Here is a 23396-nt window from a genome sequence, read left to right as displayed (position 1 = left end):
CTGCTTATCCTCGTGAAAACCTGAGAATAACGGGAATAACTTAGCTTTCTGACAGGAGGGAGCTGGTTGACTAGGTTAGGTGTGGTCACACAATGAAATACAAGGGACCCACTGAGCATGGTGTTTGCAGAAGAATGTTCAAGGACACGAAGTTGTGCCGTGTACGCGTGTGTAGATGTGTGCTCTGTGGGCATATAGAGGCATCGGAGGGGAAGCACAGAAAACATTAGTATGGGTTGTTTCTAACATCAGGATGTGGTGTGGTTTTAATCTCATCATGCTTTTCTGCATTCTTCAAATTCCCTGACTTTGGAGTAGAGCTCCTCTCTTTGCAGCAACCAAGAGTCCTGATGTCCTCCAGCCTCCACTCCCATCTGGTGACAGATGAGGTGATGGGGAGCTGGGGAAAGCCAGTGGCCTTCCTAAAATCAAGGAGCACATCAGAAGATAGAGCTAGAGCAAAGCCCTTGCCTTTTATCCTCTATGTCGGCTCTTCCCAACATGGCACCTGAGTCCATCAAGAGGTGGAACTGCCGAGGGAACCTTCCAGCCGACCATAGCCGTGTGTAATCCAGCTGGACCCACCGAGACCTGCCCTCCCCCAGATCCCCCCACATCCCTGATGTTCCCGGTCCTCAGCAACAGCGAGGCTCCGTCCCGGGGACAGGTCCACGATGCACTTACTGGTTGAATTGCTGCGAGTCCTTTGGTGACAGGCTTTGGGAAGCAGGAAGGTACTACTCTGCGCTTCTACTTTTCCAGACTTTTCTCGGGAAGACGTTGTGGAAGCTTCCTGCAAAACAGTTCCCACCTTTTATTCAGTAAGTCGGTTAGAACAGAAAAACCTGCGTAGACAGCGGCGGTTCAGGCACTGACGTTGGAAGTACTGGTTGGATTCTCTGTGTCCCCCAGTAAATTATAGGCTCTATACAGGCTGGGATTTAGAATCACCATCATCGGCTAAGCTATGGATAGAGTCGCCCATTTAATAAAAATTGAGAGAATAGATATATTTGCACAGACACAGATCTAAGGCAAGAGATGATGTTGAATAACCATGTCAGCCAATACACGTCTGATTCTTTGTCAGGCGCTGGGGAAACGGGCATGAACGAGCCGGACAGGGCATTGATGGCAGAGCAATGCTGTTCTAGCAGAGGAAGGCCCCCAGGAAGCAAGCAAGCCAAGACGAGGGGTCGGCGATGACAGAAGACGACAAACAGGGGAAAGACCTTCCCTGGATGGGAAGCCAGGGAGACGCATTTGAGAGAAGAGCTCAGGTCACTTGCCCTGTTCTACGCAGGAGAACATAGAAACTAGGAGGCACTTAGGAACTCTGTCGAATGAACGTTAAGTGAATAGTTTCTTAATATCGAACCATCCTTGCATTCTTGAGAGTATTATGATTTTATTATCTTGCTGATTTCCTTCTCTGAAGATTTAATTCAAAGGCTTAAAAACCAGCATTCTCAAGTTATGGTTCTTTTCGTCTTCTTTACCTTGTCATACAGATCACATTGTCCTTGTGCCTTTTTTAGACTAATAATCTGGAGCACTCTCCCATGGTGCTGAGTTTATAAGGCAATATGTTGAACAGTTACACTTGGACTCATTTCTCCATCAGGGCGAAGGATGAAACAGAAAACATACAACTTGGAGATTTTAGGGACAGAAGACAGGAGGACAGAGGGACAGAGGTCAATAAGAGGATCATGGAATTATTTCATTTCTCTCCCTAGAACTGTTTTTATATAACTTTATTACCTACAATGATTTTGACCTAATTCTTGAATTATGTTGGTTACACTCATCACTACCATCATCATTGAGTGCATACGCATGCGTGTGTGTGTGTGTGTGTGTGTGTGTGTGCACGTGTTTTCTCTCAAGGAAGTTATGTAGATGGAAAGCTCTGGATATCTACATGTCTGAGAATGTTATTTGGTGGTTGTCACACTTAAATTATCTGCTGAGTGTAGAATCTTTGGGTATTTGTCATTGGACCTGGAAACCATTGTCGGCTCGAATGCTACCTGGGACTGAAGTGTTTGGGGGAGAGGTCTGTAGGGGCACCTGCTGCTGTCTTCTTACTGATATGCCTGCCTTGCTTCGAAGCCAGCTTTGTCGGTGCCTGGTTAATGTCCTGGCTCCAGGTGTGTGTGTGTGTGTGTGTGTGTGTGTGTGTGTGTCTGTCTGTCTGTCTGTGGGGGGGGGGGGGGGGGGACTTGAGCACCTGGCTGCTTTCCAAGGGTGGAGAGAGGATCTCCCGGGGCCTCTCACTTTGCATCCTAGCCCCTGGCACTGCGAGTGAGCGGGTTCTGCGGGAGCAGGGAGGGGTCTGCGGACATCTGCCACGCTCACTTCCTGCGTGGCCAGCGCAGGTGAGTCAGCCCTGCCCTCAATCCTGAGTCACCCGCACTGCTCGTGCAGGAAGTTCTCCGGGGTCCCAGAAGGAGGCTGGCCTCACCCGCGGCTCTTGTCCTGACATGCTCTTCTCCCTATGAGTCTATCTATTCTTTGAATTTTGGTAGAAATAGACTTTTTTGGTAGAACATCTAAGAGGAGAGGGAATGACTAGAAAGTACTCTGGAGGGCATAGTCCACTTCCAGCCCCTTTCTAGGCCTATGGTTGTATCTAGTTCTGACCCAAGAGGATCCTGCCAGAAACCGCATCTCACTCTCTTTGTATTTCTTGCACATGTCAGGGGTTAAAACCCCTGGTGGTGCTCTATGAACCTGAGCAGACTATCTTCCGCCAGACTCCCCTGAGAGCCCTCAGAAGGAGACGGAGCAGGAACTCTCCAGAAGGTGACACAGTTCATTTGAACCTTTGAAACTCTCTATTTCTAGGACTTAGCATCATGACTCGTTCTTTGAATCAGTCGCTTCATGCACTGTAAGAGTCAAAAGATATTTCTTTTTTTTTAAATTTTTTATTTTTTATAAACATATATTTTTATCCCCAGGGGTACAGGTCTGTGAATCACCAGGTTTACACACTTCACAGCACTCATCAAAGCACATACCCTCCCCAATGTCCATAATCCCACCCCCTTCTCCCAAACCCCCTCCCCCCGGCAACCCTCAGTTTGTTTTGTGAGATTAAGAGTCACTTATGGTTTGTCTCCCTCCCAATCCCATCTTGTTTCATTGATTCTTCTCCTACCCACTTAAGCCCCCATGTTGCATCACCACTTCCTCATACCAGGGAGATCATATGATAGTTGTCTTTCTCTGTTTGACTTATTTCGCTAAGCATGATACGCTCTAGTTCCATCCATGTTGTCGCAAATGGCAAGATTTCATTTCTTTTGATGGCTGCATAGTATTCCATTGTGTATATATACCACATCTTCTTGATCCATTCATCTGTTGATGGACATCTAGGTTCTTTCCATAGTTTGGCTATTGTGGACGTTGCTGCTATAAACATTCAAGTGCACATGCCCCTTTAGATCACTACATTTGTATCTTTAGGGTAAATACCCAATAGTGCAATTGCTGGGTCATAGGGCAGTTCTATTTTCAACATTTTGAGGAACCTCCATGCTGTTTTCCAGAGTGGCTGCACCAGCTTGCATTCCCACCAACAGTGTAGGAGGGTTCCCCTTTCTCCGCATCCTCGCCAGCATCTGTCATTTCCTGACTTGTTGATTTTAGCCATTCTGACTGGTGTGAGGTGATATCTCATTGTGGTTTTGATTTGTATTTCCCTGATGCCGAGTGAGGTGGAGCACTTTTTCATGTGTCTGTTGGCCATCTGGATGTCTTCTTTGCAGAAATGTCTGCTCATGTCCTCTGCCCATTTCTTGATTGGATTATTTGTTCTTTGGGTGTTGAGTTTGCTAAGTTCTTTATAGATTCTGGACACTAGTCCTTTATCTGATATGTTGTTTGCAAATATCTTCTCCCATTCTGTCAGTTGTCTTTTGATTTTGTTAACTGTTTCCTTTGCTGTGCAAAAGCTTTTGATCTTGATGAAATCCCAATAGTTCATTTTTGCCCTTGCTTCCCTTGCCTTTGGCGTTGTTCCTAGGAAGATGTTGCTGCAGCTGAGGTCGAAAAGGTTGCTGCCTGTGTTCTCCTCAAGGATTTTGATGGATTCCTTTCGCACATTGAGGTCCTTCATCCATTTTGAGTCCAAAAGATATTTCTTAATTACCAGAGTCCCTGAGGTCGTGTCCTCTGATATGATTCCCACTTCCCCATGCTTTCCAGGGAAACTGTGCAAGCGAATGCTGACATGTGAACTCAGTAGCTCTTTGGGTTCACAGAACATAGAGAAACCTCATAAAACAGCCAGTACGTCTCCTCGTCTAAAGCCCAGGCTTCCCTGAAAAGTACCTTGGAAATGTGAACCTTCCCTGAATCTCTAATAAGATGAAGATAAATAAGGAAGTGAGCCTGGGGCGCCTGGGTGGCTCAGTGGGTTCAGCCTCTGCCTTCGGCTCAGGTCATGATCTCAGGGTCCTGGGATCGAGCCCCGCATCGGGCTCTCTGCTCAATGGGGAGCTGGCTTCCTCCTCTCTCTCTCTGACTGCCATTCTATCTACTTGTGATCTCTGTCTGTCGAATAAATAAAAATCCTTAAAAAAAAAAAAAAAAGGAAGTGAGGCATATGAAACATGAATCATCTTTAAAAATTGTGCTTCTAGAGAATTTTTGTAGTATATGTAAGCCTCTACTATCATGGTAGGTAAAAAAAGAAAAAAGGTGCTATGAATAGAGTTTCACAATAATCATGCAATGTAGGCAGAAGGAAAGGACTGGAAATAAATACACCAAGATAGTAATATTATCCATTCAATGTACGTTCGTTAAGCACTTCCTATGCATGAGGCTGTATTCCAAGTAGTGAGATGATGTTCGCACACAGGGTCCTGCTCTTACGGGATGGCAGGGCATGTGGTGTGTCACGGGGCCACAAATTCTTACTCTCCTACTTCCCCCTCCCCTGTGTGTTCTGCGTCTCCTACAACAAGCTTGGATGACTTTTACCATCAGACCAGAAACAAAAATGCCATTTTACATGCATTTCAAGGGTCATGTGAGTAAACTTAAGACAGTGTGTTGACTGTTCATTATTTTTTCCCCTTCCCATCCTCTCTCCAAAGCTCCCTGTCCCAAACAAAATGTAGAAATAGCTCAGCAAGCAAAGCTAGTTGATGTCAGGAGAATCATAAGAAGCAGAGACTTTTTCTTTTCTTTTCTTTTCTTTTTTTTTTTTTTTTTTTTTTTTTTTTTTTTTGGTCCCCATAGCCTGAAAGTCGTTAGTGTCATGTTCAGAAGAAGGAAGCTTTCTTTCAGGGTTTCAGAGTTGGCTGTAAGAGACTTTATCCAGAGCGAGCCAGATGAACCACTGGACCGCTCTGCTCTCTGCACACCGGGGTGCAGCCTCTTCTGGTCAGGACGGTGGGAGCAGTGACCTCCCAGTGTACAGGCAGGACGTGCCCCCCCCACCCCACCGCGGCAAGCACAAGGCAGCACAAGGGTCCTTCCCTTCATGGCTCTGTGTCCTCTGACCAAAGACACGGGGTCTGGCAGCTGGTCCTGTCCCTCTGCCATGGACCCTGTTTCTGAAGCAGCCGGAGGCTCTGACAGCCTGAGTCAACTCGGGCAAGCTCCAAACTCTTGGATATGTGTGTAGACTTTGCTCTGACCTGGCTGAGGCGGGAACGGGCTCCCTGGACGGCTAGTGCAGGGAAGAACGGAAATGTACTACTCCCCACTGAAGGCGGGATCCAAGAGGCGGTTTTCTATCGGGCATGTGAAAAAAAAAAAAAAAAAAAGCCCAACTACATGACCCTGAAAAGTTCCCAAAATAGAGGCAGTGCACAAGTTTTGTGGGTCTTCGACTTCTGGAAACCCACGAGGATCCAGCCCTCATCCACACTCTGGGATTATCTCAAGGTGTGGTTTGTTCTCTGCAATCCCTACAGCTCGGAGCACGACAATCCTTTAGTCGAAATGCACCGTGGGATGGAGTGGGTGGAGGGTATGAGACCAGCAGCAATAAATCACGCATTACCCTGGGCTTGTCACCTAATTGTTTGGACTCAGTTTCCCCCTTTGTAAGCCAAGGGGGTCGATTTGACAATCCCTGTAAGCGCTTTCCACTCCACACTTCTGAACGCAACGGATGGTTATGTTTAAAGATCTGAGTGGCTACTCGCCCCTCGGAGATGATCACTTGGCGGAAGATGGTTCTCGAGACTGAAACAGCTTTCCTTGGCTGCTGGGGGCCTGGCCGCTCTTGGGCAAGACGTCCTGGGTGGAGTGGTTTCTCCTCAAAGGAGTCTCTGTGGGATCCGCTGCGAGCGTCTGTACAGTGTGGCACCCTTCGCGGCACTCAGAACACAGCTCTTCTGTCCCGGCTCCCAAGGTGGGGCAGCCCTGGAAAGGGCGGATGCATCACTGAGGTCATGGGCTAAGAGACATGTCTCCGGACACATCACCCCTTGTTACCGTGGGAGATGGCAGCCGCAGGTAGCAGCTCCGGGGGAGTGCGCCCATCGCCCTGGGGATGGCAGTGTCCACGGCAGTCGGTCCCACCACAGTCTGGGTGTGGAATAAAGCAGAACGGCCAGGAAGCTCTTTATGGGGTGTTTCCCGACGTGACGATCAGCCATGGGGCTGCGGGGGCTCCACAGCCAGGCCTCACCCACGGACGGAGCCCAGGACTGCGGGGGAGCAAACCCAGAGTGAAGATGCAGAGTTCCGGGATGCTGGGTCCTACAGGCAGCTCCCTTCTGGAGTCTGAAGTCCTCCCCAGGGGCTAAAAGGATGCATCTACCGCTTCCCCAGAGACGCTCATCTTTATCAATGCCCGACGGCCGGCGGGAGCTTCGGGCCTCTGAGTTTGCTGACCGCACTCCGCTCACGTGGGCATCTTCCCATTTTCTCCTGAGCTGAGGCACCAGAGCGGTGCCAGCCTAAGGGAACCGCAAGGTGCCATCCAGCTGTCCTCCGGGTTGAGGCTCCCGGTTGGGCCGACGATGGAGCAACAGGCTTTGATCTGTAAGTCACGGGGGTGAACCGCGGGGCCCCGCAGATCGGCCCGCAGATGGTCACGCGGGAAGCCAAGGCCACACGCTCCTGCCGCGGAGAGGACGGGAGGGAACGGAACCGAGGAATCCTTCTCAAGCCTCCCTTCCACTGGGCTCCCCGCATGACCCCCGTCTCCTTGGATTCCGACCTTTTCAGATGCCTCAACACGTCCACTCGTGCTGGCTCTGCCTCTGTTCAGAGGACTCCTCCGGCGCCGGAATATTCCCATGGCTGGAGGTCTAGGAAGGGTCTTTTAAAAGACTTTTTAAAAAGATTTTATTTATTTATTTGAGGGAGTGAGCTCAAGGGGGAGCGAGGGGCAGAGGGAGAAGCAGATTCCCCCATGAGCAGGGAGCCCGACGCGGGACTCGACCCCAGGACCCTGGGATCAGGACCTGAGCCAAAGGCAGACGCTTCACCAACGGAGCCATCCAGGAACCCTTTAAAGATTATTTTGAACAAATGACTCTGGGATGAGTAGACGTCCACACGTCAAAGAATGAACGAGACCACTTTCCCACAGCAGACACAAATATTAACTCAAAATGGATCAGAGGGCACCTGGGAGCCTCAGGGGGATAAAGCCTCTGCCTTCGGCTCAGGTCATGATCTCAGGATCCTGGGATCGAGCCCTGCATTGGGCTCTCTGCTCAGCAGAGAGCCTGCTTCCTCCTCTCTCTCTGCCTGTCTCCCTGCCTACTTGTGATCTCTGTCTGTCAAATAAATAAATAAAATCTAAAAAAGTAAAAATAAAAATAAAAACCACCAAAATGGATCATAGACCTCCATTCTAGCTACAACTGAAAAAATTCTTAGAAGAAAACAGATCCTCATGACCTTGGGTTAGGAAAACATTTCTTAAATATGACAGCAAAAGCACGAGGGACCCCAAAAAAAGTGGAAATGGGCTTCCTCAAAATTACAAAATTTGTGCTTCAAAGGACACCATCAAGGAAGTGAAAAGACAGCCCCCAGACCTGCAGAAAATATTTGCAAGTCATGTATCTGATGAAGGATCTGGATAGAGAATATATAAAGAGCTCTTCCAAGTCAATAATACAAATGATCCAACCGTTCAGATGGACAGAGGATCTGGACAGGTATCTTCCTGAAGGAGTTAGGTGAGAAACGCAGAAGCACATGAAGACCCCCAGTGTCATTAGCCATCAGGGGAATGCGATCCAGAGCCACAGTGACGAGGCTCTGGTTCCAGACGGCGACCAGGGGCTCCTGAACGCACCTCCCCCCGCAGACATCAGACATCGACGGCCACGTGTGGACCCGTTTGCTCCAGGAAACAAACAAACTACAAGCTGGGGGAGAGACCCTTTGCCATCAGGCAGACGAGAGAGGGGAGCGGGACGGCAGGAAGTTCTGAGACACAGCCTCATAATCTCTCCTCTCGCGGGGCAGCCCGCGATCAGCAGGGACCCCGAAGCTTGGAGCTCCCCCTGCGGAGTGAAAAGTTTGCAGTTCACATAAGACACCCCAACTTTTAGCGCTCCTGAGAAATGAACCCTCAAAACACTGGGCTTTGAAGAGTCCTGGGGCTCGTGACCCCCGGAAGCCTGGGGTTGCAGCAAGCTGAGGACGGGCTCCTAGGAGGCTGGTTCACGTGGCCGTCCCAGGGCCCAGACGGAAGCAGCCCTGTGAAAAGTGCCCAGACTTTATGAGAAAGAGACTAACCTGCACATTTTAAAGCATGGGTCTCAGGGGCAGGGGCCAGCGGGGGGTCCTCTCAGGGGACAGAACCAGCGCGTGCGCTCTTCCCACTAGCCCTCTGCCAGGATAAAGCCGGTGGGTCGCATCTTTCCCTCTTCTTTTCTTTTCCTTTTCCTTTTTTGGCGAGTGCCAGCTTCGTGCCTCCCTCTGCTGGACTCCAGGGCACCAGTATCTCCCAGAGGGAAGCTTCCACCCTCGTCTGATGTGCTGGTTTTTACATCTGGTGCTGGTGGCCCCATTTCTGCCCCTGCCACCCAGGGGACACTGCTTGGTCCCCTGGTTCTAGAGTCCCCTGGGACTCAACCATTGGAGAAACAGCCCTTGGCATGCTACTCCCCCAGGGAAATGCACAACCGCCAGACGGGGACCCCAGCCCCCACCCCAGCCTTTCTGAGGAGGCTTATTTGCTGGTCCTAGAGCTTCAGGCTTCAGGACGGGCTTCCCTCTGACATAGGTCCAGAGTCTCCACAGGTGCTGTTGGGGAACGTGGGCTGGGCACGTCACCTCTGCCTCGATACAAGGCACTGGAGTCTCCTGGGAAGGGGCCTATATGCTTGTCTGAGCTACAGTGTTTGTGGCCGCTTCCAGAGAACACCTTGACCTCATCGGGATCTGGGGCCACCTGTGCTCCTGGTCCCATAGGACTGTGTATACCTGCATTCCTTAAAAGCCGTCGCCTGCGGGTCTGGCTTCCCATGCACCTAACTCTAGGTGCTGGCGGAGATCTCCCGCTCTGGGACACTGATGGGTTGGCAGTGTCCCACCTACTGGGAGCTACAAGAAACAAGACAGGCTCCGTGGACAATCACAAAGCTTGGAGAGACAGCCAAGAGCTGGGACAGGGCTGGGGGACACGTGCTATAAGGTGGATGAGACTTAAAGACGTGATACTCAGTGGAAAAAGCCAGTCACGAAAGACCCCAGATGCTATGATTCCATTTCATGAGAAGCTCAGAACAGGCCCATCTCAGAGACAGGAAGTCGATTCGTGGATGGTCGGGGACCGACGGGGGCTGGGGGCGGGGCTGGGGGCGGGGCTGGGTGGAGACTGGCTGCCGAAGGGCGTGAAAACGTTCTAAAATCAGAGAGTCACGTGGGCCTTGGATGCGTCTCCTTAATTCCTGGGCATTTGGTCTTTTGCTTGTTTGCTTCTCTCGTAAATGTCATCTTTCCTTCCATTATTTTATTTGCAGTTTGTACATAAGGAAAATACTGATTTCTTTATTGTTGATTTTGAAGCCACACCCCTTACAGAATTCTTTTATTATTTCCTCTAGAGTTGTTCTTTTTTTTTTTTAATGAGTCTCATGGGCTTTCCATAAGTTAAACCCTTTTATCTACAAAAAATAATTAAAATAAAATAAAATAAAATCGTGTAGTGACGGTTACACGACTCTGCGAATAGGCTAAAAACCATTTACTGCTACACTTGAAATGGGCACATTGCCTGTTATATCTTAATAAATATATTTATATCTATAAAGATAAATATATATTAGAAATATATAAGTATATATTTTAAGTATATATTACATGTAAGTAGAAATATTACATAAATATGAATAAATATATATATAAATATTGGTGTTATATCTTAATAAAACCAATTTGGAAGGAAAATTCATTTTTTTCCTTCAGATCGCCCCTGCCCTCGACCACTTCTCCTGCTGGTGATTTTGCAAAAATGCAAGTACTCCTCAGAGACACTGAATCTCTGAGGCATCTGTCGCTGATGGAGTCAAGATCCAATCTGAGCTCCCGGCCTGCGCCTCCTCGGATGTTACTCAGACGGACCCCACGCCTCCCGCCCCAGGGAGCCGGACCCCCGCCCCGCGCACCTTCGCATCCTGTCCGGTCTTACAGCGGCCCATCCCTGCTCTCCTTCCCTCTTCGAGAACACCTCACCGCACGTATTCTGCGGGAATAAACTCGGGGCCCGCCCATCTGTAAGACCGTCTCTGCGCAGAACAGCCACCGCCTGAGAAACCCGGGGGCTCCCTGTGCTCATCAGACCCAGGGAAAGCTTCACGGTGGAAGGGCATGACGCTGGCGGGCGGCTGTCTCAATAACCCGTGCGACCGCCCTTCGCCCGTCTGCTCCCAAACTAGTCTCACCTGTTTCTCGTTATAAAACTAGGTTGTCTGGTCAAGGAGTTTTTCCTCTTACGAGTTCTGCATGCGCTCTTAAATGTAAGAACAACTCTGGGGAATACCACTTTTCCAAAAAAAGCTGAGGATTTTTCTGCCAGACACGGTTTCTATTTCTACTAATTTAGTAGAAATGACCCTCCATCCAGTTTTTATAGTAGGTGCCGCGGGATTTTCAGAAGATGTACACGGAACCCTCCGGGCAGAGCATCTGCACTGACAGCCAGCGAGAACCCTACTGATCCCACCGGTCCCCGAGGAGCGCCAGTCTAGCTCCCGGAGATGTCCCGCTTCTGTCACATCGTTTTCGTACTCTAGAAATGGGTTACAGGAAATAATTGGACAAAATGCACAAGGACATGTATAGAAATTTGTTCATCCCGTGGTCCGTAATAGAAAACCCCGACAAGGCAGTACTGAGGATGTTAAGACAGGAACGCGTTCCTTTGATCCTTCTGCTAAAACCAAGAAAAAGCGTGGGATGGGGCGGGAACCTATCAATGAAATAGCGAGGGAGTAAGGAATTCTCAGAGGCCACGAAGTAAATAAGGCTGTGCCACCATATTCCTGACAGGGGAGCAGCTCAGAGCCTGGCCGATGCCCGGAGATCATTTTATGAACCGTCTGGACGTGAACTTCACCTTCTAAAGCTTTCTGGGATGTTGGGAGCAGAGAGTCCCGATTTCTTCCCAGGATGCAGGGTTCAAGAGGACCCTCCCCTTGCACCGAGGGGGCCTTAATAATTACATCCTCATTTGAAACATACACTGGAAATGAATCCCTTCCACCCTCAGGAACTGCCTGAAAATCATCAGTCTGGAAATGGCCCTAATGGAAGGAGGGGAAGCCTCCCTGATTTGCTGGTGATTAACAGTAACCAGATGGCCCTCACAGGACTTGGCAACCCTGATTCATACCACATGCATGTCTTGAAAAACCTCTAGACGAGAATTTAGTTCAAAATGCTCCTAGGCTGATGGTGCCCCAGCCACCTGGCAGAAACCAACTCGAAACTTCTCTGCAGGACCAAGCTTTAACTTGGGTCACAAAGATTCCCGCCGAGAAGCTAACAAGACTTACAGGATCTCAGAGAAAAAAAAAAGTTAAATAATAATAATAATAAAGAACAAAACGCATATTGGAACAAGGTACCATGAGAGAGAGCCAGAAGGAGCGATACACACCAAAATCAGGCCTGTTAAGGCTTCGAGTGATGGGAAACGGACACAGAAAGCAAAATAAATATATTTAAATTTCTCAAGAAGTAGAAGAAAGGACTGAGCCGTTTGAGGACAGAGGAACCATGAAAGTTTCTGAGCAGACTTGGGGAAAGTACCAAGAAATTTTAAAGATCATAAAATTATTTATATCTCAAAGGAAATACGTGGGTTGAACTGTGGGTGAGGGAGCACTGGGGAGGGGACAAGAGGACTGATCGGAAAAAGACACCCAGACGGCAAGGAAAGGGGATGGAGAGGGTTAAGGAGGGTTTAGAAGCATTAAGCTGGGGCGGGAATGCCTAGATCTAACCAGCCTTCCAGAAAGAGACGCACTGCACATGCGTGTGAATACGGTTCTTCCGGTCCTGATGAAATCATCCATCCACAGCGTCATGAAACCCAACAAATCCCAAATAAGGTGAATAAAGAGAAAAGTAGGCTTAGCTCCTGCTTGAATTATGGAACATCAAAACATGTAGAAGATCTGTAAAGCAGCCAGAGAGAAGATAGACCGTTTTTTTAGTGAGCAAGGATTTAACCCAAAGCTTCTGTCTCCGTGGCAATCGTGAATACTTGATCCATTGTGGCAAGAGAGAGCAACCATCAGTGTAAACATGGGGGCCTAAGAGTGAGTGGACCGAAGGCCTTTCAGATGGAAAACCTGAGAGAGTTCACCACCGTTATATCCTCCCCGAGGACATTCCAAAGAAGAGGGAGGAGGAGGGGGAAGGGAGGAACAGGAGATAATATATATCTCTATATCTCGATATAGAGATATATATATAATATATGTAAAAATAGAGCTGAATTACCTGAAAGTAATAGGATAATAAGAAGCCAAGAGCACTACCTTAATGAAAATATTCAGTGGCTTTTGTACCATTCAGAAAGAGGGTACAAGTAAAAATTAATAAGTTTAACACTGAAAACCTAGAGGTGCATGCCAGATTTTCTGGGGTAATCATAAAATTACAGACACAGAGTTATAAACAGAACCAATAAAGGAGAAAAAGAATGAAAAAATGTAACCATCGAAAAGACCAAAAAAAAAAAAAAAAAAAAAGGCAGAGAATAAAAAACAAGAAAAGTAGAAAAAATATTTAAAATGAAATAATTTTACATGCAGGTGGGTGTGCATAATTTAAGAGGCTCTATGAACCAGCTAAAAGACAAGGACTGTCAGGATGAATTTACCTAAAAATATTTTTTTAGACACGTCACTTGACTTTTAAAGAGAAACTTAATTTTTAACAGCAGTTTCAGGCTTAAACAAAATTGCGAGGGAACCTCAGAAATTTCCCACACACCCTCTGCCCACACGTAGGGCACATTCCTTACCAAGGATGAACCTCCACAGACACATCATCATCAGGCAGAGTCCACAGCTTGCCTGAGGTCCCCTCCCCATTGTGTGCAGCCTGTGGGTCTAGACCAATGTGTAACAGCAGGTACCCATCCCTGTAATCTCATACCGAGTACAGACTTCACCGCCTCTGTGATCTGCCTATTTACCTCTCCACCAGCCCACCCTGGGCAACCACCGATCTTCTCATTCTCCCCATTGATTTGCCTTTTCCAGAAGGCCATGTAGATGGAATCCCACCGTGTGTAGGCTTTTCGGACCAGCCTCTTTCTCTTAGGAATATGCATGCAAAGTTCCCGCATGTCCGTTCAGGGCCTGGCAGCTCGCTTGTTTTCGGGGCTGAACAGTATCCCATCGTGGGGTTGCATCCCAGTGTATGAACGCATTCCCCTGTTGGGGGCCGTCTTGGTTTCTTCCAGATTTGGGCAATTATGGACAAAGGTGCTGTACACACCCGCGTGCAGGATTTTGTGTGGACACAAGTTTGCAGCTCCTTTACCTAAATGCCAAGGAGCCCAAGTGCTGGGTCATATGGCGAGACTCTGTTTAGTTTTCTAAGAAACCAGCAAATTGTCTTTCCAAGTGGTTGCGCCATATTGCCCTCCCGCCCTGAGACAGAGAGAGTTTCTGTTGTTCCACATCCTCACCAGCAGGTGTCCTCAATGCTCTCTATTGCTACCAGTCTACTGTGTATGTAGTAGTGGCTCATTGTTTTCTTCTGCATTTCCTGATGCCCTCTGATGCGGGAGGTCCTTCCAGGTGCTCACTTGCCATGTAGATCTTCTCTGGTGGGGTATTTACACTTTGGCCCACTTTTTAATTAGGTTGTTGGTAAATTTTGGATAATAATCCTTCATAGATGTGTGTGTGTGTGTGTGTGTGTGTGTGTGTGTGTACACAACAATGTGTATGCTGTATATTTTGGATAACAGTTGTGTTTTTGGCAATGATTTTATCCTACTCTGTGGCTTGTCTTCTAATTCCCTTGATACTGTCTTTCATAGAGCAGTTTTTTAAAAAAAATTTTAAAGATTTTATTTACATATTGAGAGAGAGAGCCAGGGGAGGAGGAAAGGGAGAAAGACAAGCAGGCTCCATGCTGAGCATAAATCCTGATGTGGAACTAGATCTCAGGACACTGACATCATGACTGAGCCGAAATCAGATGCTTAACCAACCAAGTCAACCAAGTGCCCCAGCAGTCTTCCTAATTTTAAAAAAGTCCAAGCTAGTCAATTATTCCTTTTATAGCTAAATCAGACAAATGCTGATCAAAATAATTCTGGTATGATTTTATAGAAAAAGGAGATTTAAACAAAAAAAATTAATACAGGTAAAGTCACCATGTAAATGTAATACCTGCTTTAGATCATGAAGATACAATTCTAAGCTTGTTTGCATCTTCTATAGCCCCCCTCACGTGGGCATAACAAGATTTTGTTAGAAAGCGTAGATTTTTATCCTGCTCCCTAGATACTCCTAGATCAAGAAGATACACATCAGAAAGTGTGTAGACTATTTAAACAATTCAATTAACCAGAGCAGATTATAGTTTCTCCTCAGACATACATAAAAATTTTGTAAAAAATAATCGTGCATAGGGTCGTCAAACAATTGTCAGTAACTACAATGGCCTGGCATAGTACCATGCTTTCTGAGAACAACACCATCAGCCATAAAGCATGATGAAAAGACAGATTTGTGATGCCAGAGGTTAGGGGTGGTCAGAGGCTGGGTGTGATGGTTAAGGGGTAGTGAAAAGGGGTTTGGGGGGGATGGAGCTGCTCTGTATCTTGACTGGAGTGGTGGTTACACAGACGTACATGTGGGGTAACAGCACAGAACTACACATACATCATAACTGTGTTAGATTTCTGGTTTGAATGTCCTACATAGTTATCATAGAAGATGCCAACATTGGGGAAAACTGGGTGAAGGTGTACTACTTGTACTTTGCCACCATATAGGAATCTACAATTATATCAAAGTAATTCAAAAAAACTTTGCAGAAGATTAACTGGAAAATACTCACACATCTGAAAATTAAGAATCACACCTTCTAAATAACTCATTGGTTGAAGAAGAAATTATGTTGGTAACGTTAAAGCATTTGGAACTAAATGATCATGGAAATTTAGATATCAACTCTTGTGAAATGCAGCTGAAGAGAAAGCTATACTCATAGAAGTTGCCATCTTAAATGCTTATTTGAGGAGAGATGAGGTTGAAAATAATTAATGAACTGTTCTTCAAAGGAAGCAGGTAAGAAACAATACTAGAGATAAGAACAAGATTTATGAGACATGCAAGAGGCAGATGGACAAAATTAAAAGTTGGTTTTGGGAAAATATTTTAAAATATTGGTGAAATTCCAGTAAAATTAATCAAGAAAGAAAAAGAGAGAAAACAAATAACATGAGGGGTTAGGAGGGGACATGATTACACATGTAATACAGATTAAAAAGATAAGAGAATACTATAAACAACTTTATGGAATAAATTTGAACAATTAGGTAAAATGAAAAAATCTGAGGAAAGAAAAACTTCATCAAAATCAACTCAAGAAAAAGTTAGGAAATCTTTAGAAGTCTGTAAAAATTAAGAAATACCCAAGCAAGAGAATTCTAGCGTCAGATGGTTTTACTGAAGAATTCTACCAAACGTTTAAAGAATTAACATCAATTGCAGACAGACATCTCCAGAAAATAGGAAAGAATAGTTCCCAATTAATTTTCTGATATTAGTATTTCTTTAGTACTAAAGCCAGAAAAAGACAGTAAAACAAAAAGAAAAGAAAAGAAAAGAAAATTACAGATCAATATTATCGTAATTGCAGAGGTAGAAATCCTTAACAAAATACTACCAAATAAAATTCACCAGTGGATAAAGACAACTATGCCTGATAACCATGTGGGGTTATTCCAAGGATGCAGAGATAGTTCATTCAAAAATCAATTAAGGTAATCTATAAGGTAATCTACTGTATTAACAGGCTAACAAAGAAAAATCAGATGATCATATCAATCAATGCAGAAAAGCATCTGATGAAATTAAGCACCTATTCATAACATACACTCTCAGAATACCAGGGCTAAAGGAGAACACAAAACCCATAGCTAACCACACTCTTAATGAGTAAAACTGAATGTTTTGCCTCTGAGATTGGGTACAAGGCAAGAAAACCTAATCTCAACCCTGAATCAACTTGGTACTGAAGGTTCTAGCCATTGCAATAAGGCAACGACAACAAAAATGAAAGGCTTCAGAAAGGAAGAAGCCAATTTTCCCTTATTTGTAGATGACATGATTGTCTACATAGAACATCCCAAGGCATCTATGAAAATAATTCATAGAACAAATAAGTGAGTTCAACAATTTGCAGGGTACAAACTAGACATAACAAAAATCAATTCTATTTCTTTCTATGAGCAATGAACACAGAGACACTAAAATTTAAATGCATACCATTGACAATCACTCAAAAATATAGTTAGGTATAAGTATAAGGAAACATATACAGGACTTGTATGCTGCAAACCAAAAAAAAAACCACTAATAAAGAAATCAAAGATCTCAGTGGATAGAGAGACATAACCATATTCATAGATCGGAAAACTCAGCAAAGATTAATTCTCCCCAAATTCACGTATAAAGTTCATGTGATTCCTGCTAAAATCCCAGCAAGATTTTTTATAGATATAGACAAAATTACTCTAAAATTTATATGGAAATGCCAAGAGACTAGAATAGTTAAAAACAACTTTGAAAAAAACAACAATAAAATAGGAAAAATGCACCTACCTGATTTCAGGAGGAATTTTGTAGCTACAGTTACCAAAAATGTGTGGTACTGGAAGAGGGATATACATATAGAAAAGAGAACCCAGAAAAGGATGTACACCAATATACCCACCTGATTTATAACAAAGGATCATACACAACTTTTTGGAGGCAAGATGGTCCTTTTAACAAACAATTCTGTACCAAGTGAATGTTGATACATTTGGGGAGGCAGGTGGAGACAGAGGAAGCTTGGCCCACATCTCTCATCTCATACAAAAATTAACTCAAAATGGAACTATGTGTAAACTATAGAAATTTTAGAAAATGTCAAAACTCTACTATCTTAATCACTACATTTAAAAATAAGCATGTTCTCTTGTATGGAGGTTTCTCTGTCTTTGCTTACTTAATTATATGTCTATTTGATGCATACTTTTAGAAAAAAAAATGGAAGAAAACTTTCAGGATCTAGAGCCAGGGAAAGAATTCTTAAACTGGACACCAAAAACAATTCATAAAAGGAAAAATTGATAAACTGGACTTCAACCAAATAAAAAAATTTGCTCTATGATAATTCACATTAAGATGTAAAGACAAGCTGCAGTTCTGGAGAAAATATTTGCAAGCAACATGTTCAATAAAAGATGAGTACTTGGAATTTGTAAAGAATTCTTAGAAATCCACAAGAAAAATAACAGACAATCTAACTCAAAAATGGGCAAACACATGAACAGTCTTTTCACTGAAGAGGCAAATAAACACCTGAAAAGATGTTCAATGCCATCAGCCATGATGAAATGCAGATTAGGGGCACCTGGGTGGCTCAGTGGGTTAAGCTGCTGCCTTCGGCTCAGGTCATGATCTCAGGGTCCTGGGATCGAGTCCTGCATCGGGCTCTCTGCTCTGCAGGGAGCCTGCTTCCCTCTCTCTCTCTCTCTCTCTGCCTGCCTCTCCATCTACTTGTGATTCTCTCTGTCAAATAAATAAATAAATAAAATCTTTTTAAAAAAATGCAGATTAACACCACAGTGAGATATCACTACAAACCTACCAGGATGGCTAAAATAAAAAATAGTGGCATCTAATACTGTCAAGAGTGCAGAGAAACTGGATCACTCATACTCTGTTTATGTGTATCTGAAATGGGGTGGTCACTCTGGAAAATTGTTGGGCAGTTTCTTTAAAAATAAAACGTGTAACTATTTGTACAACTCTTGTCCCCAAGATTACGCACCATCTGATACCATTTGTATGATGATCTTGAAATGATGAAAGCGTAGATAGAGTTGCCATGGGTGAAGGTGGAAAGGGAGATGGCTATAAAGGGGCAACAGGAAAAATCCTTGAAGGAATGGAGATATTCCGTACATTGACTGCATGGATACCGATAACCCAGTTGTGATACTATACTATCATTATCCAACATGTTACCCTTGAGAGTAGCTAAGATATATGGATCTCTCTGTGTTATTTTCTTACAAATTTAGGTGAATCTACAATAATCTTGAAATAAACAATTTAATTTTAAAAACTGTTTTAAAATTGCATTAACAATGCCAGAAAAGAGTTAGAAAATAGAATTCTTTAAAAAGGTAACATTTGGGGGCACCTGGGTGGCTCAGTGGGTTAAAGCCTCTGCCTTCAGCTCAGGTCATGATCTCAGGATCCTGGCATAGAGCCCTGCATCAGGCTCCCTGCTCGGCAGAGAGCCTGCTACCCCCTCCCCCGCTGTCTGCCTCTCTGCCTACTTGTGATCTCTGTCTGTCAAAACAAATAAAACAAAATCTTAAAAAAAGAGAGAGAGAAAATAAAGAATGTCTAGGAACTAAATCTAAGGAAAGATACAAAAGATCTTTCTGAAGAAAATTACAAAATTTACTGAAAGGCATAAAATAAGCCTAAATAATGAAGAGATAAGTTATATTTACAAAAATGGGAGACTTAATATTGTAGAGTCATTTATAATTTTAACATAGTATGAATCAAAATTACAAGTGTTTTTTAGAACATTAAAACCAGATTCTTAAATTTTAATTAAGAATCAAGGGTGTCAAATAGACACATACTTAAGTAAGCAAAGACAGAGAAACTTCTATACAAGAGAACATGCTTATTTTTAAATGTAGTGATTAAGATAGTAGAGTTTTGACATTAATAATAAAATGACCAACAAAGCAGAATAGGGAGCCTTGAACAGCTGCGTGTTCATGGGAGGAAATCTGATTTGTAAGAGAATTAACACTGTACTTTTGAGGGGAAAGATGAATACTCCAACAAGGGGGCTGGGACAACTGGTCAACCTCGTGGACCCAATGTAACATACGCCCACATTCGCAAACATCAGTTCCAGGTGGATTAAACACATAAATATAAAAGGCAAAACCATAAGATGTTCAGAGGACAATAGAAGAAGATAGACATTATAATAAAACATGTTTACTTTAGGAAAGGATAAAAATTTGAAGCAAGATGCAAAACAGCACAAACTATAGACACATGAGTGGTAAACTTCCCATTAAAATGAAGAACTTCATGGGGGACCTGGGTGGCTCAGTTGGTTAGGTGTCTGAGTCTTGATTTTGGTTCAGGTCATGATCCCAGGGTCATGGTATCAAGCCTGCATCAAGCTCTGTGAGTCTGCTTGAGATTCCCTGTCTCCCCGTCTCCCTCTGTCCATCCTACCTGTCACAGGGAGGGAGTAGGCTCTCAGCTTGGGGTTACTTTAAACTGTGATCCAGAGCACAGTCAGGCCACTACTTTTTACACAGGGACCCCACAAGTGGCAGATCTGAGGAGATTCGCTTTCCTCTGGGAGGGGCAGGGCTGCAGGAATCTGCTGGGTGCTAGGTTTGGAGACTCCAAACAGAGCTGTGCATCAAAAATAGTAAAGCTCAGTTACAGGCCAGTTGAGCTCAGAGTGCAGCCAGAGAGCAGGGAGCCAGGAGGAATTGACTGCTTTTATCTGAGGGCGCACTGAGGAGTGGGGCCCCAAGCTCTCGCATCCTCTGGGCTGGAGATTGGGAGGCTGCCATTTGCATTCCAGTCCTCCAAAGCAGTACAGAAAGCGTTCAGGGAACAAAATCTCCAAGAGCAAACTCGAGCAGATGCCTTAGCCCAGCCCCTGGCAAGGGAGATGCAGTTCCACCTCAGGCAAAGACATTTGAGAATCACAGCAACAGGCCCCTCCCCAGAAGATCAGCAAGAACGTCCCGCCAGACCAAGTTCACCGATCAATGAGAACTGCAGAACTCCACAGCTAGGGGAACGCAACACGCAGAATTCAGGGCTTTCTCCCCATGATTCTTTAGTCATTCAAAGTTAGATTTTTTTTTTAATTTTATTTTTTTCTTATTCTATTTTTTAAAATTTTCCTCTTCCTATTTTTTAACTTTTTTAAGCTATTTTATCTTATCAATGTCTTTTTAAAAAATCTTCCTTAGGGACGCCTGGGTGGCTCAGTAGGTTAAGCAGCTGCCTTCGGCTCAGGTCATGATCCCAGCGTCCTGGGATCGAGTCCCGCATCGGGCTCCTTGCTCGGCAGGGAGCCTGCTTCTCCCTCTGCCTCTGCCTGCCACTCTGTCTGCCTGTGCTTGTGCTCTGTATCTCTCTCTCTGTAACAAATAAATAAAAATCTTAAAAAAAAAAAATCTTCCTTAATTTTCATTGTTATAGTCCTATTTTATCCCTTCATTGTATTTAACCTTATTTTTTGTAGACAGATAGGTTTCTCTTTCTTTAAAAGTTTGGGATACAGTTTCTTCTAACAGATCAAAATATACCCTAAAGCTAGCGCATGACTTTGTTCTAGTCTCCAGCCTGATCACATTCTTTCCTCCTTTGTTTTTCTTTTCTTCAAACAACTTCTGATCTTATCAATTTCTTTTTTAGATTCTCTTTGAGTTTTGATCTTTACAGTCATATTCCATCCCTTCATCATGTTTACCTTTATTTTTGTATATACATAAATTTTTCTTTCTTTAAAATTTGGGGAGGCAGTTTCTTCTAACAGGCCAAAATACACCCAAAATCAAGTGTGTGGCTCTGTTCTATTCACCAGTTGTTGTTGTTTTCTCCTTTCTTCTCCCCCCCCCCCATTTCAGGTCTCTTCCAATTTGGGTAGTGTGTATTTTTCTGGGGTTGTTGCTACCCTTTCAGTATTGTGTTCTCCCATTCATCTCTTCCTATCTGGGCAAAACGACAAGGCAGGAAACCTCACCTCAAAAACAAGAAAAAGAGACAGTACCGACAGCTAGGGACCTAATCAATATAGTCATTAGCAAGGTGTCAGAACTAGAGTTCAGAATGACGAGATGCTAGTTGGGCTCTAAAAAGGCATGGAAGATACTACAGAGTCCCTTTCTGGAGAATAAAATCCCCTTCTGGAGAAAGAAGAGACCTAAAATCTAACCAAAATGAAATTTTTAAAAAGCTATTAATGAGGTGCAATAAAGACTGGAGAACATCCCATTGAAGAATGAATGGGTCAACCAGGAAATTAAAGAACTTAAAAAATTCAGGGAAACCAACGAAAATGAAACACAACTGTTCAAACCCTTTTGGGACACAGCAAAGGCGGTCCTGGGAGGAAAGTATATAGCAATCCAAGCCTTTCTCAAGAAACAAGAAAGGTCTCAAGTACACAACCTAACCCTACCCCTAAAGGAGCTGGAGAAAGAACAAGAAAGAAAGCCCAAGCCCAGCAGGAGAAGAGAAGTCATAAAGATCAGAGCAGAAATCAATGAAATAGAAACCAAAAGAACAGTAGAACAGATCAATGAAACTAGGAGCTGGTTCTCCTAGTTAGTAAGAATTAATAAAATTGTTAAACCCCTAGCCAGACTTACCAACCCCAAATTAATAAAATCATTAATGAAAGAGGAGCGATCACAACCAACACCAAAGAAAGACAAAAAATTTTAAGAACATATTGTGAGCAACTATACACCAGCAAATTTGACAATCTGGGAGAAATGGATGGAGACATATAAACTACCAAAACTGGACCAGGAAGAAATAGAGAACCTGAACAGACCCACAACCTGTAAGGAGACTGAAGTAGTCATCAAAAATCTCCCAAAAAACAGGAGTCCAGGGTCAGATGGCTTCCCATGGCAATTCTACCAAACATTTAAAGAAGAATTAATACCTATTCTCCTGAAACTGTTCCAGAAAATAGAAATGGAAGGAAAATTTCCAAACTCATTTTATGAGGCCAGCATCACCTTGATCCCAAAACCAGGCAAAGACCCCATCAAAAAGGAGAATTACAGATCAATATCCTTGATGAACACAGATGCAAAAATTCGCACCAAAATACTAGCCAATGGGATCCAACAGTACATTAAAAGGATGTGGTGTACGTGTGTGTGTGTGTGTGTGTGTGTGTGTGTGTGTATGAATTCTGTTCAGTCATCCAAATAAATGAAATCTTGCCATTTGCAACGATGTGGTTGGAACTAGAGGGTATTATGCTAAGTGAAATAAGTCAATCAGGGAAAGATAATTATCACATGATCTCCCCGATATGAGGAATTTGAGAGGCAGGGTGGGAGTGGGAGGGGGAGGGAGAGAAAAGAATGAACCAAGATGGGACCATGGAGGAAGACAAACCAAAAGAGACACTTAATCTCAGGAAACAAACTGAGTGTTGCTGAAGGGGTTGGAGGGGTGGGTGGGAGAGGGTATCTGGGCGATGGACATTGGGGAGGGTATGTGCTATGGTGAGTGCTGTGAGCTGTGTGGGACCGATGATTCACAGACCTGTACTCCTGAAGCAAATAATACATTACATGTTAATTTTTAAAAAATGGTAGAATGGATCAAGAGTGTGTTCACACAATAGAATACCACAAAGCAGTGGGACAAAATCAATAAACTACAAAACGAAGCGGAATGAGTGAATTTCTAGAACATACTTTGAGTAACAGGAGCAAGTCTGCCAAGGAGCAGTCACTGGGCGGTTCCACCTATATTATCCTCAAAAATCAGTAGGACCGACCTGAAGTTCCAGGACAAGATGGCGTCCACCCACTCTCTTCCTCCCGGCGAAATACAACTAAATACCATGGAAGTTATTCAACAGAGAGCAATAAAATAATTCTGAAAGCCAGAAAG

At 44.3% G+C, this 23396-nt stretch overlaps 1 protein-coding gene across 4 annotated transcripts in view; it reads right to left on the bottom strand.

Annotated features, from left to right (window-relative positions):
• The window catches only part of IL16 (interleukin 16), a 99176-nt gene that overhangs the window by 37409 nt on the left and 38371 nt on the right, over positions 1-23396 (bottom strand). For all 4 annotated transcript variants that reach the window (XM_059179840.1, XM_059179841.1, XM_059179842.1 and 1 more), the window contains exon 3: positions 685-793. In XM_059179840.1, coding sequence (XP_059035823.1) covers positions 685-793 — 109 coding nt within the window. The remainder of the gene's footprint in view (positions 1-684; positions 794-23396) is intronic.

Source organism: Mustela lutreola, chromosome 7, assembly GCF_030435805.1.
Source record: "Mustela lutreola isolate mMusLut2 chromosome 7, mMusLut2.pri, whole genome shotgun sequence".
NCBI classification, from domain to species: domain Eukaryota; kingdom Metazoa; phylum Chordata; class Mammalia; order Carnivora; family Mustelidae; genus Mustela; species Mustela lutreola.
The sequence above is the reverse complement of the archived record's forward strand: the minus strand, read 5'-3'. Positions and strand labels throughout refer to the sequence as shown.